Source organism: Wasmannia auropunctata, unplaced genomic scaffold (assembly GCF_000956235.1).
Source record: "Wasmannia auropunctata unplaced genomic scaffold, wasmannia.A_1.0 LD335992.1, whole genome shotgun sequence".
NCBI classification, from domain to species: domain Eukaryota; kingdom Metazoa; phylum Arthropoda; class Insecta; order Hymenoptera; family Formicidae; genus Wasmannia; species Wasmannia auropunctata.
The window spans coordinates 246,443-259,527 of record NW_012026898.1 but is presented as its reverse complement, the minus strand read 5'-3'; the positions used below and the strand labels follow the sequence as shown (position 1 = coordinate 259,527).

Sequence of the window (13,085 nt, the reverse complement as noted above, 5' to 3'; positions counted from 1 at the left end):
ATAGTACCAAACATATATTATTAATTAATAAAAATAATTAATTCAAGGTAAGACCAAAGATGAGCGATTGCTAATTAAATTTAGAAAAGTTGTTAAAACATTTGTATATTTTAACGAAGTTAATCAATTCTACCAATAATAAATATCAAATTAAGGAATAAATTTGAAAAATATTTGCACAATGTAATTATTATTATACATATATACATAAGATACGTTAAAAATAAAAAGTAAATATTTCAAGCAAAATATATAAAAAGTACATTTATAATTAATTAGAAAATTAAATTAAGATTTAATTAATTATAATTAGTTATCTGCGTATGTGTGTATATAGTTCAATTTATGTAATTTATTTAATTTTACTTTTATATCTTTATATATAAGGTGTTTCATTTTAATTGAAACAGTCGATTATCTTGAAAATAAAGTATTTTCAGAAAAATGTTTCATATAAAAATTCGCGCATATTTCACAGCAATATTATATAGTGCATTCTTGGATAGTTAAAGTCACTTAAAAATTACTTTGAAATTTTTAAAGCCCTATTTTTTTATTGCATATTTATGTAACTGACATCGAGAGCTTTTTAAAGCACTATATAAATAAAATTATTATTCATTAGATACTAATTAATGTATGTATATGCGTTTTTTTTTAATGTATGCTTCTTAAAATTTTTGTAAAATTGGCATAATAAACATATGCCTATCACAGATCCAAAATATATTATGGAAACAAAAGGGAAGTTGTCGGAATAATGTAGACTAAACAATAATATATTGCAACGTGTATCAATAAACGGTATTTCGTTTTTGGATCAATATTTACATAATTTTTTCCATCCTTATTGTGAATACATTCCTAAAATTTGTTTATTCATTATCTTACATACCTCTTCTGTACATATCCCAGATTGCATAGAGAGTTCAAAAAGAACTGTCATATGTCATCAATTCTGACTTCATTTTCAGATGCAAAAAGATTTGTTTTTCTAAAAATTTTAAAAAAGAATTCTTTTTGCACTTGAAAATGTGCTCAGAATAGATGATATACGAATAAATTAGTTTTGAACTTTGTGTACTATCTGGGATTTTTGTATTATATAGTATATATTTGCATTTTGTACTAATTGAAGGATAGATTAGGTTAATGAAAAAGATTGCTTATATTTATCAAATAGGGTTGAAAGTTTCGTGAAATTCTTTCTCATCCAGAGAAACTTTTTAGCTTCTTTTCGAAAATTTTAATTTTTGTAAAAATTTATTTATTATAAGGCTTGAAGAAAAAAGTGTTAACTTAATTGTTATTTTACTCTTAAATTGGTGTACTTTTTCTAATATATCTAATATTTATATATTTCTAACAATAAGATCAAATCTACAATATTCTGTTGACATGAGTTACAATTATAAATTTTTTGTTATTTAATAATATAATAAAGGAAAAAGATTGTAGAATATGAATATTTAATTATAAAAATCTTGCTGTAAAGAGTTTTACTGAATTAATTTGTAGTTGATTAAATCAAAATTTCAGAATCAAATTTAAGTCACCCTTTGTGTATAAAAAAAATCATTATTCGGCTGCTCTAAGTAATTGTAGATTTTTTTGTCTTTTGCAGATATTAATATCCGGAATAAAGAAATACAATAAATATTAAAGAAATATCAGAAATATAATACGTTCATGAAAATACGTATGACAACACTCCGGATAATAAACATGTTCCACGTGAAAAATTAAAGGACAGAACTATGGAAAGTTCTGAATTAATGGCAGATGCACGCTGCGTATGCTTCTTCTTTTCTCAATTGAACTTTGATTTGAAATTATTAAATGCTTTGACTGAAAAGATATCGATTTATTTCTTTTTCCTAATCGAATTATCAGCTCAAAATAATTGTTTTGTTTCATTCGCGAAGATGTGCTTATTTGCATCTGAACAATCCTCTTCTCTTCATCGCGAACGGCAAATTGTCAACAGTGAATGGGGAGGATATGCCTTGGATTTAGATTTATGGGAAGACAGCAGATCACCCGTGGTACAGATAAGGCCGTGCGAAGTGTTATTGGACGACTGGGAGAGTTTCGGTTTTCTATCCGACAGATTGATAGGCATCGGCTCATCCTTCTTGAGGAGATCACCCGAAAACGGTCTCTTTATTCTTAGCAAATGCGTCCTGGAAAATAGAGTACTGTCGAAAATTCTACAATTAGATCTAATAAGCAAAAATGTTAATATAAATTCTGTTGGTAGAACGAGAGCAATCTGCTCTCAGATTACGTTAGCAGGCTCTGCCAGCCAAGTTATTTCAATTTTAATGTTACTACATTTAATTTTTAATCAATTCCATTTGATTTAAAATAATATCTAATTCTTCTTTAATTTACAACATAATTTTAGCATAAATTTTTAGCGAATTTATTAGTATTTAAATAAATATTAAATATTTTACCATGTAAACATTTTTAAATTATAATTTATATATAAAACATGGGAGACTCAACGCACAGTTAGCATAACACAATTGATGCCAATTTAGCAATTTCTAATCGAATTTGATTCGCCAATCTGCTGGTATATACCGCAGAGTTGATTTTATGAGTAAATGGCCCATGAAATTATAAATCTCGCAAGCAAATTCTCTTTTATTCTTGCTTTCGTTCTGCCGACAAAATTTATAGTGGACACTTTGCAAAATTCTGTTTTTAAAGGATTATATATCTATATGTAATTGGATTAGCGATAATATTCGATAGTGCAGCTGCTTTTTGTTTTTCAGGGTCTCACGGATATCACTGTGTTGCGTTATCATCGGCACTTGCAATATATTAATATCGCTAGCAATAATATATCGTGTTTGTCACCTCTAAGCGGCCTTCCATACTTAATGTACTTAAACGCGTCGCACAATCAAATTGAACACCTGACGAATTTTGTATCGCCTTGGTACCTCACTTACGTAAATTTATCTCACAATCAGATGACGGGCATTGACGAACTTAAGAATTGCTGGAGCATCGTCAGATTAAATTTGTCTCACAATATTCTAGAAAGCATTTCTGGACTGGAAAATTTGAAGTAAACGCATATGTATATATTGTCGAGGCGCGATCTGTATTTGCAGTTTGTATAATTTATTCTTTTTTTTTGTAGACATTTACAGTATTTAAACCTGTCCTACAATCTTATCGCATGTATCGAAAATTTGGATGGTCTGAATATACGGGAATTAAACTTAGAAGGCAACTGCATTACATCATTCAAATCTGCCACACCTGGCCATGGCATAAACACGTTGCATAGACTGCGAATAATCCTCCTAGGATACAACAAACTGTCGACTCTAGATTTTTTCAAAGTGATCATCGTGAAGGAGCGGATTGCGCGCGAAAGTACTCCTGGATCTCGTTTTAATTATACGATTTTTTAGGATGCATACGGTTTACGCTTCGTAGATCTGAAGTACAATAAAATTTCGGACCTAATGGAAGTGTTGAATTTGAAGGGCTCAATATCTGAGGTTGACTTTAGAGGCAACACCTGCACGAAGTGGCCCAATTATCGAAACTTATTGATATATTCTATACCAAACGTTAAATTTATCGACGGCGTTGAGGTGTTTCCGGAAGAAAAGGTATAGTTGATTTTAATTACGTACATAAAATTAATAATATTAATATAAAAGGAAGGATTTTTTATTTTAAAAAAATATAAAGTAAATTAAAGCTAGTCAGCGAGAGCCAGAACGGTTCAACGGTGCCCAAAAGTATATATTAACAATTATTAAAATAAGTACATTACAAGACGAACGTTTCAACTCTCTTTGGAGTCAGCGTATAATTTAATTGAATTTTGAAGTACGGTAATTGATCCTCGTTTCTAACACGGATTTAGTAATCGCTAGTGACTCGTCCGTGTCTGACCCTCACTAGTCTTAATTTACTTTGTACATAAAATTAATGCAAAAGGTTTGTCTTTCGGATTTCTTTGGAAAGAAGATTGAAAAGTATCTCTCTAAAAAAAAGATATAAGTTATAATAAGATTAAAAGTTAAAAAAAAGAACCTCATAAAAAAAGTTTTCTCAGAATTCTATAGACATATAATTTTGAGAAATTGTATATAAATTTCAAAATTTTTAGACCTTTCTTAATTTTTTTGAAACTGTTTTAAATTTTTTATACGAATTGGAATACTTTTCAAAAACGTGCGGAGAAAGTATTTTTAAATTTTAAATATTTCAAAATTCTTTATATATTCGTGAATTCTGAAACATTCTAAGATTTCTAAGAATTTTCATTTTATAATTTCCGAAGAAAATTTATAAAATCTGAAGAAGTTAAAGAGAATTTAAAAAAAAAATTAATATGAAAACCTAATCGAGAGCGCGAAAATTTAAACAAAATTATATTAATAAAACGCCAAAAATGTAAAGCGGATCTTAGTGCTTAATAATAATATTTTTGTGTGAATCTTACATTTCCTGTTCATGTAAACTATGCGCCGAATATTTTATCGAATTTAAAACAGCTCCAAACTGAATTCGGACTATGTACTTAATATACATATATTACAATTAAATTGACAAGCAACTTAATAATTTTTGATACTAATGAGCATCTTATTAAATTCTGTAAAATAACTTGTTGCGAAAAATATTACTTAAGTTATAATTTTAAGCCTCGATCTCTTCGGGCGGATGTCCAATCGTTCGACTACCAAGACATGTGATAATATTTCGCGCAATAACCAGAGTACATGTAGAAAGAATTTTTGAGGAATACAAAAATCTTCATAAATTTATGATATAAAAATTTTTTAAAAATATTATAGAATATTATAAAACTTTCAGCAGAGTACCGAAGTCTATATTGGCAATTCTGTTTTTAGTCTTAAATTTTATTCGACAGACACAAGGCGAATCGTTTGCATAATATATAAAATTGTCTAATGTTATGTATAATTATTGTAAATAAAAATATTTCCCAGATGACATCGGCTACGCTGTTTGCTTCGCCAATGGATTTGATAACTGTTCGTAAAGTAGCAAAATTAACATTATTGGAGCAGTTAAACATCAGCAAGATAGGCGCACACGTTCAACCGTACGATGAAATCAGCCCTCCTCTGATGATACTCACAGGACCGTCGGCGCTGAAGAAAATGGCATTGGCCTTACACGTGGCTGAAACGATTCCTGACAAAGTAATTCTTGCAATATTCTTCCTCGTTTTAAAGCTCAGTCTCTCCAAAAAAACAGTAGAATATAATTTTGCAGGTAAAATACTGCCATTGGCATACTACGAAGGAGGTCTACGAAGACGTTGACGAATGTAAAGCGTACATACCTGTAAACAGAGAAGAATTTAACGACATGGCGCGACGCGGCGAATTTTTAGTGATTCTGGATCTTTTGGGCAATTGTTACGGATTCCGTTAGTACAATATTATTCATATTAATTTATATGAAAATACTGTGTATAACGTTTGTAAACTCGTGAAAAGGATTTCATGTCATAATATTTTTAAAAATTTTTTATATTTGAAAACGTACATAAAAATTTTTGATTAAAAAAATAACTATTTTAAATTTTTCTTCGGAAATTATAGAATAAAAAAATCTCAAAAAATATTTCAGAATTTACATATATAGTTTTAGAAAAGATGTAGATTTCTCAGTTTACATCTTTTCTATATTTCTATAAAGTGTTCCAATTTATATAAAAAAATTTGAAAGATTTTCTAAAAAATTATAAAATTATATAGAAATTGTGAAAAATTTTGAAATTTAAACATTCTGAAAATTTCTAAAACAAATGTTCACTATATTTGGATATTTTTTACAGATGTAAATCAAATCAGTTTATTGATATCTGAACATAAAATTGGACTTACTCAAATGAATCTATACGCAGTCACAGAAATTTCTAAACGATATCCGAACGTGAAGGCGATTTTGGTGTTCACACAAAGCATTGATCTTCACAGAGACTGGATACACGAGAAATTTGACGTTTATACGTGGATTAAAAATAGCGTGGAAAATTTGTTGAACGTTAAAATAGGCAAGCATCAAGAGGAAGAAACGGAAACCGCTAATTGCATATTAAGCTTTATTGAAGAAATTTTGGATGAGGTTCGACTCGAGCTTACGTAATTTCCTACAATGCGATCCCTGGTGAAAAAAATTCTCATAACTCATATTTTTAAGAATTTTTCATATTTTAAATTAATAACGATTAAAAAAAAAAAACCTTAAATTTTCTTCTAAAATTAGAGAATACGCAATCTCTTAGCACATTTTCAAAATTATTCATTTATATTGTATATATAAAAAATTCTAAGGATGTAAATCTTATCAAGATTTCAGAAGTTCTAATTTGTCTTAAAAAATCTAAAAATTATAAAATCAAATGGAAGTTGTGAAATTTGTAGAAATTCTAAAAAATTACGCGAAGAATTCTAAGAAAAATTTTCACCAGGAAAGTGAACTTCATCGCTAAATTCCGTTAAGTGTGCATGTGTGTTAGATAATGAACCGTCTAGTATTTCCAAATTACGGCAACACTATGAGACCACAAAGAAACGGGGCGACAACAACCAATATAATATTGCAAAGTAAGACAATGCTACCGAAAGTCATATTACGAAGGAGTGAGGCAATATCACAGGAAAGATTGACATATTCACCTGAAGAAACGAAGCAGATGGAAGAATTAAAAGTACGAAGCGTAACTTTTAAATGTGAAATTTGAATATCTCTTATCAGCATCGGTAAATAGGTATTATTGGATGAGGAATCGAATATTATTATCGACGATGAAGAGATGAAACGTGAAGAGCATAGATCGAGGATGTTGCAACGTCGAACTATGTTGATGACGGATATACCTGACCCTGAGTTCGATGACCATGATCTCAGCGAATCGACGTCTTCCGAAGAAGCAACGGAAATTGTATACGTCTGAAATAGTCTTTCAAAAAAGAATTATTAATCTCATTCTAGAAGTTTGTTATCGTTATTTTAATTGATATGAGGTATCTTTATGCATGAATACATGGAAAGAATAACGGTAATAAGAATTGCTCGATTAAAAAAATATATATATTATAGGACAATTTTTTGTCAACTGTTTATCCGTTATTCTCTTATTCTATATAAATATAATTTTCATATGTAGCAGCAGGAGAAGTTAACGCACGAAGAAAAGGCAAAAGCACTAAAAGATACATATGCCGAACTTGTTATAAAAAATAGAAAATTATATTTGGACTATCACGAAAGCCATCCTGGCTTCTTTACTTTGGTGGTAATACATTGTTTCTATAATATTAGTTTTAATTACCGTATCAATATCATACATCCGATATGAATTATTATTGTGTTGCAGCTCATTATAGATGATTATGCGAAAACTTTTAACTCATTAATCGACTACATTCGTGAGTCATATATGAATCTACCTTACAGGAAGTCAATTTTCTTATCAGAAATGCAGCATTTCAGGCGTATGGCAATTCCAGTCGCGCTTGAAAGTATCGTTGATGAGATCAGAGAGTGAGTATATGAAATTCGTGCAAAGTTTTAATAAAGTTGTTTACAAATTTACTTACCATACAGAACAATTTTTCTCCGTTACAGAAACTTATCAATATCTAAACTCCAACGCAAGAAGATTATTAAAATTATAGGGGATTGTTCTTCGCAAAATAATGCTCGTGATTAACTGTAGGAAAACAAATTAAAATATAAATGATTATACAAAAAAATCTAAATATGTATGCATGACATTTCTTATTAACACAACGCGCAAAATAAAGTTTGACCAAATTTTAGAAACAATTTGTATAACATGTATATTTCAAGTTACACGTCAGAAATGTACATACAAGACTTGGTTTGGTTTGCACGTGTGCGTTTTGTACTAAAAATCCATAGTTTGTGCTTTAAAGTATACTAATTAAAACTTATCCATTCCTAAACGTTGTATGTACATTCTACTAGTTATACAAAAAACTATAATAAATTATACGTTAAACCTATTCGACTTACAATGTCAGCGGCATAAAGTGGAAGATGTGTAGCTTAAGATAATAATTTAAAGTTATATATAATATAGATACAATTAGTGCACATCTCATTCCATCTGCAATATTTCATCTATATCTGAATCCAGATCAGAATACTTTATTTCGCTTTTACGTTGAACAATGGCGGGATCTTTATCTTTCAGAGTTCGCGGAGCTGGTTGTGGGAATATGTTGTCTTTCGCCTTTGGACTTGTAAAACTCCGCATAGGACTGTCCAAGATCGAGCTGATAAGGCTGGTCGAGTTTAACAACTGATTCCCCGCATTATAATTTGTAAGATCCTGCGAGCTCGTGTTGAATCGAAACATTGTTTCAACCGATCCTACAGGTGGCTTCCTCGCTATGCTCAACTGAAAAATAATTTACATTATTGTCGTCAACAATATCATTTCGTCGTACTACGTGTACATACATCAATTACACGTAGTACAATGACTTTACCTGCTCCTGTATCTTCTTGGATATTTCCGCGATTTTATCGCTTTGCGAAGTTTTTAAGACAATATTGCCTGTGCTCATAGACTTCTCCTTCTGCAACGCATATTCTCTCCTATCAGCAAAACTTAATAAAAATAACGATCAATTAGATATTTAAATATTAAAAAGATATAAAAATTATATATATAATTATAAGAATAAAAGTTGCAATATAAAATCTTTAGTACCTTGCGATGTTCCAGTCGTTGTTGTTTATTTGATTTTTTCCTTGATCATTCTCCTGTACCGTCGTACCATCATTTCTTTTGTCAACCAAATCGAATAAGACTTTCTTCTTTACCAAGCTACCGGCTGATCCGCTTGTCGGTTTCAAAACACTTTTATTATTTTTCGAAGAAAGAACTAAATTGTCGTCTTGCTGTACAATCGTACTGTCCGAGTCGTTGTTTTCGGACAATTTCAGCGCTGCCGCTTGTTTCCTGCTGATCGGAGAACTCACTTTACGCGCGTTAGTGTCCGACACAATTATCTTCGTAGGTGAAATCTGTCTTATATCCTCTCGAGAGTCAATGGAGCTTGCGGAGGAAATACTTGGAATCGTTTTCGGATATGTCACTTTCGGACTGACGTAAATGTCCGTTTTTTCACCTTTTTTCAGTGGCGATTCGCGCGTATTCTCATACACCTCGTCGTCTTTATATTTTTTAGGAAGGAGCTCGATCTTTTGCTTTAGACGTAATTTTAACGGTGTTGTATTTTCTGTTTTCTGGACGGATGTGTATTCGCCTAAAAAACGAAAGATTATATATATATACTTTTTTAAATGTAATTTTAACTGTTTACACTGTTTATAAAAGATTTAATATAGAAAATATGATTACCACTGTCTTTGCTGAACGCTTTCCATGCCTTCGATTTAGCATGAGTAACCAGCTTATCTAATGGCGAACTTTTCGAAAGCGTGGAATACCTCGATTCCTCATGATTTTCCGATATCCTTTGAAGAACATCTTCAAGTATTTTTTGTTTGATTTGGCTGTACCGAACCAATTTCTTCGCATTAATGCTTTGCTGATGCCTTACAATCTCCATCTTTTGCTTATATGTTGCAGTAGGTATTCCCTGCCATTCAGGATCGATTCCCAATTCTCTCAGTCGATTATCAAACATACTTCGCGCGTCTTCCTGAATCGACATTTTTCTGTCATTGAGAGGCTTAACCGCAGGCGTTTCATACTTTTTTGCTAAATCATCGTCCGTTGTGACACTCTCACTGTCGGTCCCCGACTCCGACATCGATGACAAAGATCCCGATTCTGTCGCGGAACTTACGCTACGCCTTTCTAAGATTTCGGATCTCTTATTGTTTCTCACATTGTCGGTATGTAATTTAGTTTCCTTCTTTTCCCTGTTACCTACGTACTTTTTGTTTACATCAATAGAACTTTCTTTAGCAATGACACTTTTATTTGCGTGACCGTTCACTTCTTGATTCGTATCATTCAACGCGTCGTAACGCCTCGCATTATTTTTCGTTTTCTTAGCGCCTTCCGATCTGTTCGATTTTTTCAAATTAGGCTTCACAGCCGAATCTTCTACAGTCCTGCTGTCTGTAATAATTTTCTTGTTATCCTTGCTTTTTACAGTATTGCTATCTCTACTAGGCATATATTGGGTTTGCGTCACGACTGGCGTCAATTTGTCACTGTATTCTTGACTAGATTCACTATCAATATCTTCAATCACCATCTCAGGATTCTCATTTTTACGTGAACTCTTGTAAGTTTTGCTCTCATTGTAACTGTTATCGTGTTTTATCGTTAGTAAAGGCGATTTATGGAATTCTGCTACGTTCTTCTCCTTAATTTTGTGACTATTGGTCTGCGAATTACTGATCTCGCGTGACAAGTTGTTCAATTGCTTTCTCTGTTCCACCAACATGCTGGATTGATCCATAGACTGTCTCTCTAGATCGTGCACCTTAGACGCATACTCGGACTTTATACGGTCAGCTACCTGCTGAGTTGCTTTCAACTCTGTGGTCAATTTCTCGATATCCTGACGATGCTGAGCTTCCATGTTTTCCATCTTGGCCCTCCAATGTTTCTCTTGCGTTTGTAGTTTTACCTGCATATTTTCCATGCCTGGAGTCAGCTGGAAAAAAATTATCCAATTAGCACTGGCAAAAAATAACGTACGACAAGAAATTCTCATTTCTTACTCTTTCGAGAAGTTGATTTCTCAAATTCTCAATCTCTTTCTCTTGCTGACTGATTAGAGTTTTCACATTTGTCTCCAGGATATTCTCATTCACAACGTGATCCTTTTCTCTCAATGCCTGCAAGAAGGTTTCTAGTAATTTATGAGAAATATATTGCAAAAAGAGAATGAGTTAATAGTTAATTTAAATACTCACGCGTATCTCATCGAACAGCATGCTCTTTAAACTTCCGATATCTTCTTGGTATCTTCTTTGCTCCTGAAATCTATCCACTTTTTTGCCAATGTCATACTCGTTCCTGCTCACGTTTCTTGCATAGTCCTTTTCTGTGTTATCCAGCAGTTTGTCAGATTCATTTCTTATCACTCTTTCAGTTTGATTCAGCCTTTCCTTCAATGTTTTTATTTCGTTGTGCAATTTCTCCGTTTCAGCTCGGTAATGATCGTGCGCAGGAGACGCGGATACACCCATGTCTGATATAAACGAATGTTTGCGCGCTACATGAGCATTTACAAATATAGCACGCACAAATGTTTTCGGGCAATGTGGACACTACAAGAAATCTTGCAATTAAAATCTCGAGAGTAAATTACGATTAATTTATTATTTCAATTTATACAATTTATGATGTATAATTTATGATGTGTAATTAACAGTCAATTTATAACAACTTATAGTCAACAGATTATGTCTTATTATCAATTGTCTGATATGTTCATTGAAATAATTCATCTTGTAAACCAGCGATTAAATCTCGAGAGTAAATTATGATCAATTTATAATTTCAATTTATACAATTTACGATATATAATTTATAATGTGTAATTGACAGTGAATTTTTAATTTATAATCAACAGATTGTATCTTTATTATCAATTGGATAAGTTCATTGAAATAATTTACCTTGTAAACTTCCCCGTTGGAAATTTCACCGACGCTAGTTTCAATCAGTTTACGTTTCTCCTTCGTTCTCTCCTTCAGATTCTTCACAGTATCTTCTAGAGCAGAGATTTCCTTCTTCATACCGACGTTCTGCTCTATCTTCTGCCTCAGCTCGTCCTTCAGTATTATTACACTGTGATCCAAATACTGTTTGCAATACAATAAATACTCGACCGACAGTTGCGCGAGTCTGAACAACTTGACGAAGTTAGGATCCAAGATCTTGACGTCGTACTCGCTCTCCAAGCAATAATCTATTACATTATTGATGTTCTGATCGATAGTCGAGAAATCTCTTTCCCGTGTAACTCTATCGATGTCTATAGCACCTGCCGATGGAAGAACAGAAATTATCGCGGTAATTTGCAATAAAACTTGACAAAAAACTTTGTTGAGTACAGCAAGTACGTCCAGCTGGCTTACCTATGCGATTCCAGTCGACTCGCACTCTAGACCCGTGCATATTGAAGTAAAATCCTGATTCCCTGGCGAGTTTCGGGAAATCGTGGCACCAATTGGTACCGGCTCGAAAGGAGAATGCCATTATTTACAGACGTACTTGCGTAGCGCGTGACTTGGATTACTCGGAAAGAGGAAAAAAAATTCTTGAAGGGAAAATCTCACATTCATCGTTCGTTTATGTATTTACGAGTACTCGCGCGTACTCGTGTGAAATTTCCACTGCATAATCGCGTACAATTGTCCACGCACAATCCGTACAACTTCATTTGCAATTGCAATTTAAAGCGATGTAATAAAGCTGAGATAAAACGGCAAGTGTCAAAGCCGATGTAAATCAGTGTAAATATAAACAAAGATTAGCGTCGGTCGCAAACGCCATCTGCAAAAATCTGTTGGAAATAGTTCACCGAACCGTGGATGTTAAAGGTGAGTTCCCACCGGACGCGTCACAAATTAAATCAACCGAAATATCCCATTTTATTGCATTTGCCGCGCGATTTTTTACGCATCGGTTAAGGTTACTCAATCATCACTCATTCTAAAGATAAAAGAATTTTTCTTTGTATGAAATTCCTGATCGCGCGGCAAATTACGTAATAAAATGGGATGTTTTGATTGGTCAATTCGGATAACGCGCGCGTGACGCGCTCATGCAGTGGAAACGCATCTCTAGAGGTCCTTTAATAATTATCACAATTTTTCAAAAATGTCGAGAGATGCTGTACTCCAATTCTCGTTTGATATATCTTATCTAATCATCGTTGAGAAAAAAGTTACAATTATAAGATAACATAAACTCATTCTCAATCTCTGTAATTCGGAATAAAATCCAGCTTTTATTATCACCTTTTGCGATAATTTAATTGTCGTTCTTAATTTATATATATATATATATATATATATATATATATATATATATATGCTCA

General features: G+C 32.2%; 2 protein-coding genes across 9 annotated transcripts; one reads left to right on the top strand and one right to left on the bottom strand.

The window, feature by feature from the left end:
• Nucleotides 1-394: 394 nt before the first annotated feature.
• Nucleotides 395-7,848, top strand: LOC105453940 (leucine-rich repeat and guanylate kinase domain-containing protein-like). Of its 6 annotated transcripts, none has more exons than XM_011696229.1 (14): nucleotides 395-804; nucleotides 1,625-1,793; nucleotides 1,926-2,195; nucleotides 2,787-3,085; nucleotides 3,161-3,365; nucleotides 3,438-3,641; nucleotides 4,995-5,210; nucleotides 5,284-5,440; nucleotides 5,852-6,141; nucleotides 6,536-6,727; nucleotides 6,788-6,961; nucleotides 7,187-7,315; nucleotides 7,397-7,563; nucleotides 7,648-7,848. In XM_011696229.1, the coding sequence occupies exons 2-14, from the start codon at nucleotides 1,758-1,760 to the stop codon at nucleotides 7,730-7,732; spliced, it is 2,424 nt and encodes an 807-aa protein (XP_011694531.1). In that variant the 5' UTR covers nucleotides 395-804; nucleotides 1,625-1,757; the 3' UTR covers nucleotides 7,733-7,848. The 6 variants fall into 6 exon arrangements, 5 of the variants coding, with proteins under 5 accessions (XP_011694531.1, XP_011694530.1, XP_011694529.1 ...); XM_011696228.1 differs by having other exon boundaries at nucleotides 5,269-5,440; nucleotides 7,190-7,315; XM_011696227.1 differs by having other exon boundaries at nucleotides 5,269-5,440.
• Nucleotides 7,672-12,536, bottom strand: LOC105453941 (zinc finger protein DZIP1). Of its 3 annotated transcripts, XR_974937.1 has the most exons (9): nucleotides 12,121-12,536; nucleotides 11,659-12,026; nucleotides 10,951-11,307; nucleotides 10,756-10,872; nucleotides 9,416-10,688; nucleotides 8,762-9,320; nucleotides 8,538-8,658; nucleotides 8,059-8,446; nucleotides 7,672-7,732 (listed from the first exon to the last, which is right to left on the bottom strand). XR_974937.1 is itself a non-coding variant. In XM_011696233.1 (8 exons), exons 1-8 carry the CDS (start codon nucleotides 12,239-12,241, stop codon nucleotides 8,144-8,146), a joined length of 3,219 nt encoding a protein of 1,072 aa, XP_011694535.1. In that variant the 5' UTR covers nucleotides 12,242-12,536; the 3' UTR covers nucleotides 7,837-8,143. The 3 variants fall into 3 exon arrangements, 2 of the variants coding, with proteins under 2 accessions (XP_011694535.1, XP_011694536.1); XM_011696233.1 differs by lacking the exon at nucleotides 7,672-7,732 and having other exon boundaries at nucleotides 7,837-8,446; XM_011696234.1 differs by lacking the exon at nucleotides 7,672-7,732 and having other exon boundaries at nucleotides 7,837-8,446; nucleotides 8,538-8,646.
• Nucleotides 12,537-13,085: the final 549 nt, after the last annotated feature.

Excerpts from the sequence above, each read along its gene's own strand:
- LOC105453940 (XM_011696227.1), top strand. The coding sequence starts at position 1,758 with ATGGAAAGTTCTGAATTAATGGCAGATGCACGCTGC. Across the intron at positions 3,086-3,160 it reads TCTGGACTGGAAAATTTGAA|ACATTTACAGTATTTAAACC; the intron begins GTAAACGCATAT and ends TTTTTTTTGTAG. Across the intron at positions 7,564-7,647 it reads ATCGTTGATGAGATCAGAGA|AAACTTATCAATATCTAAAC; the intron begins GTGAGTATATGA and ends TCTCCGTTACAG.
- LOC105453941 (XM_011696233.1), bottom strand. The coding sequence starts at position 12,241 with ATGGCATTCTCCTTTCGAGCCGGTACCAATTGGTGCCACGATTTCCCG. Across the intron at positions 10,689-10,755 it reads GAAATCAACTTCTCGAAAGA|CTGACTCCAGGCATGGAAAA; the intron begins GTAAGAAATGAG and ends ATTTTTTTCCAG. Across the intron at positions 9,321-9,415 it reads AGCGTTCAGCAAAGACAGTG|GCGAATACACATCCGTCCAG; the intron begins GTAATCATATTT and ends TTCGTTTTTTAG.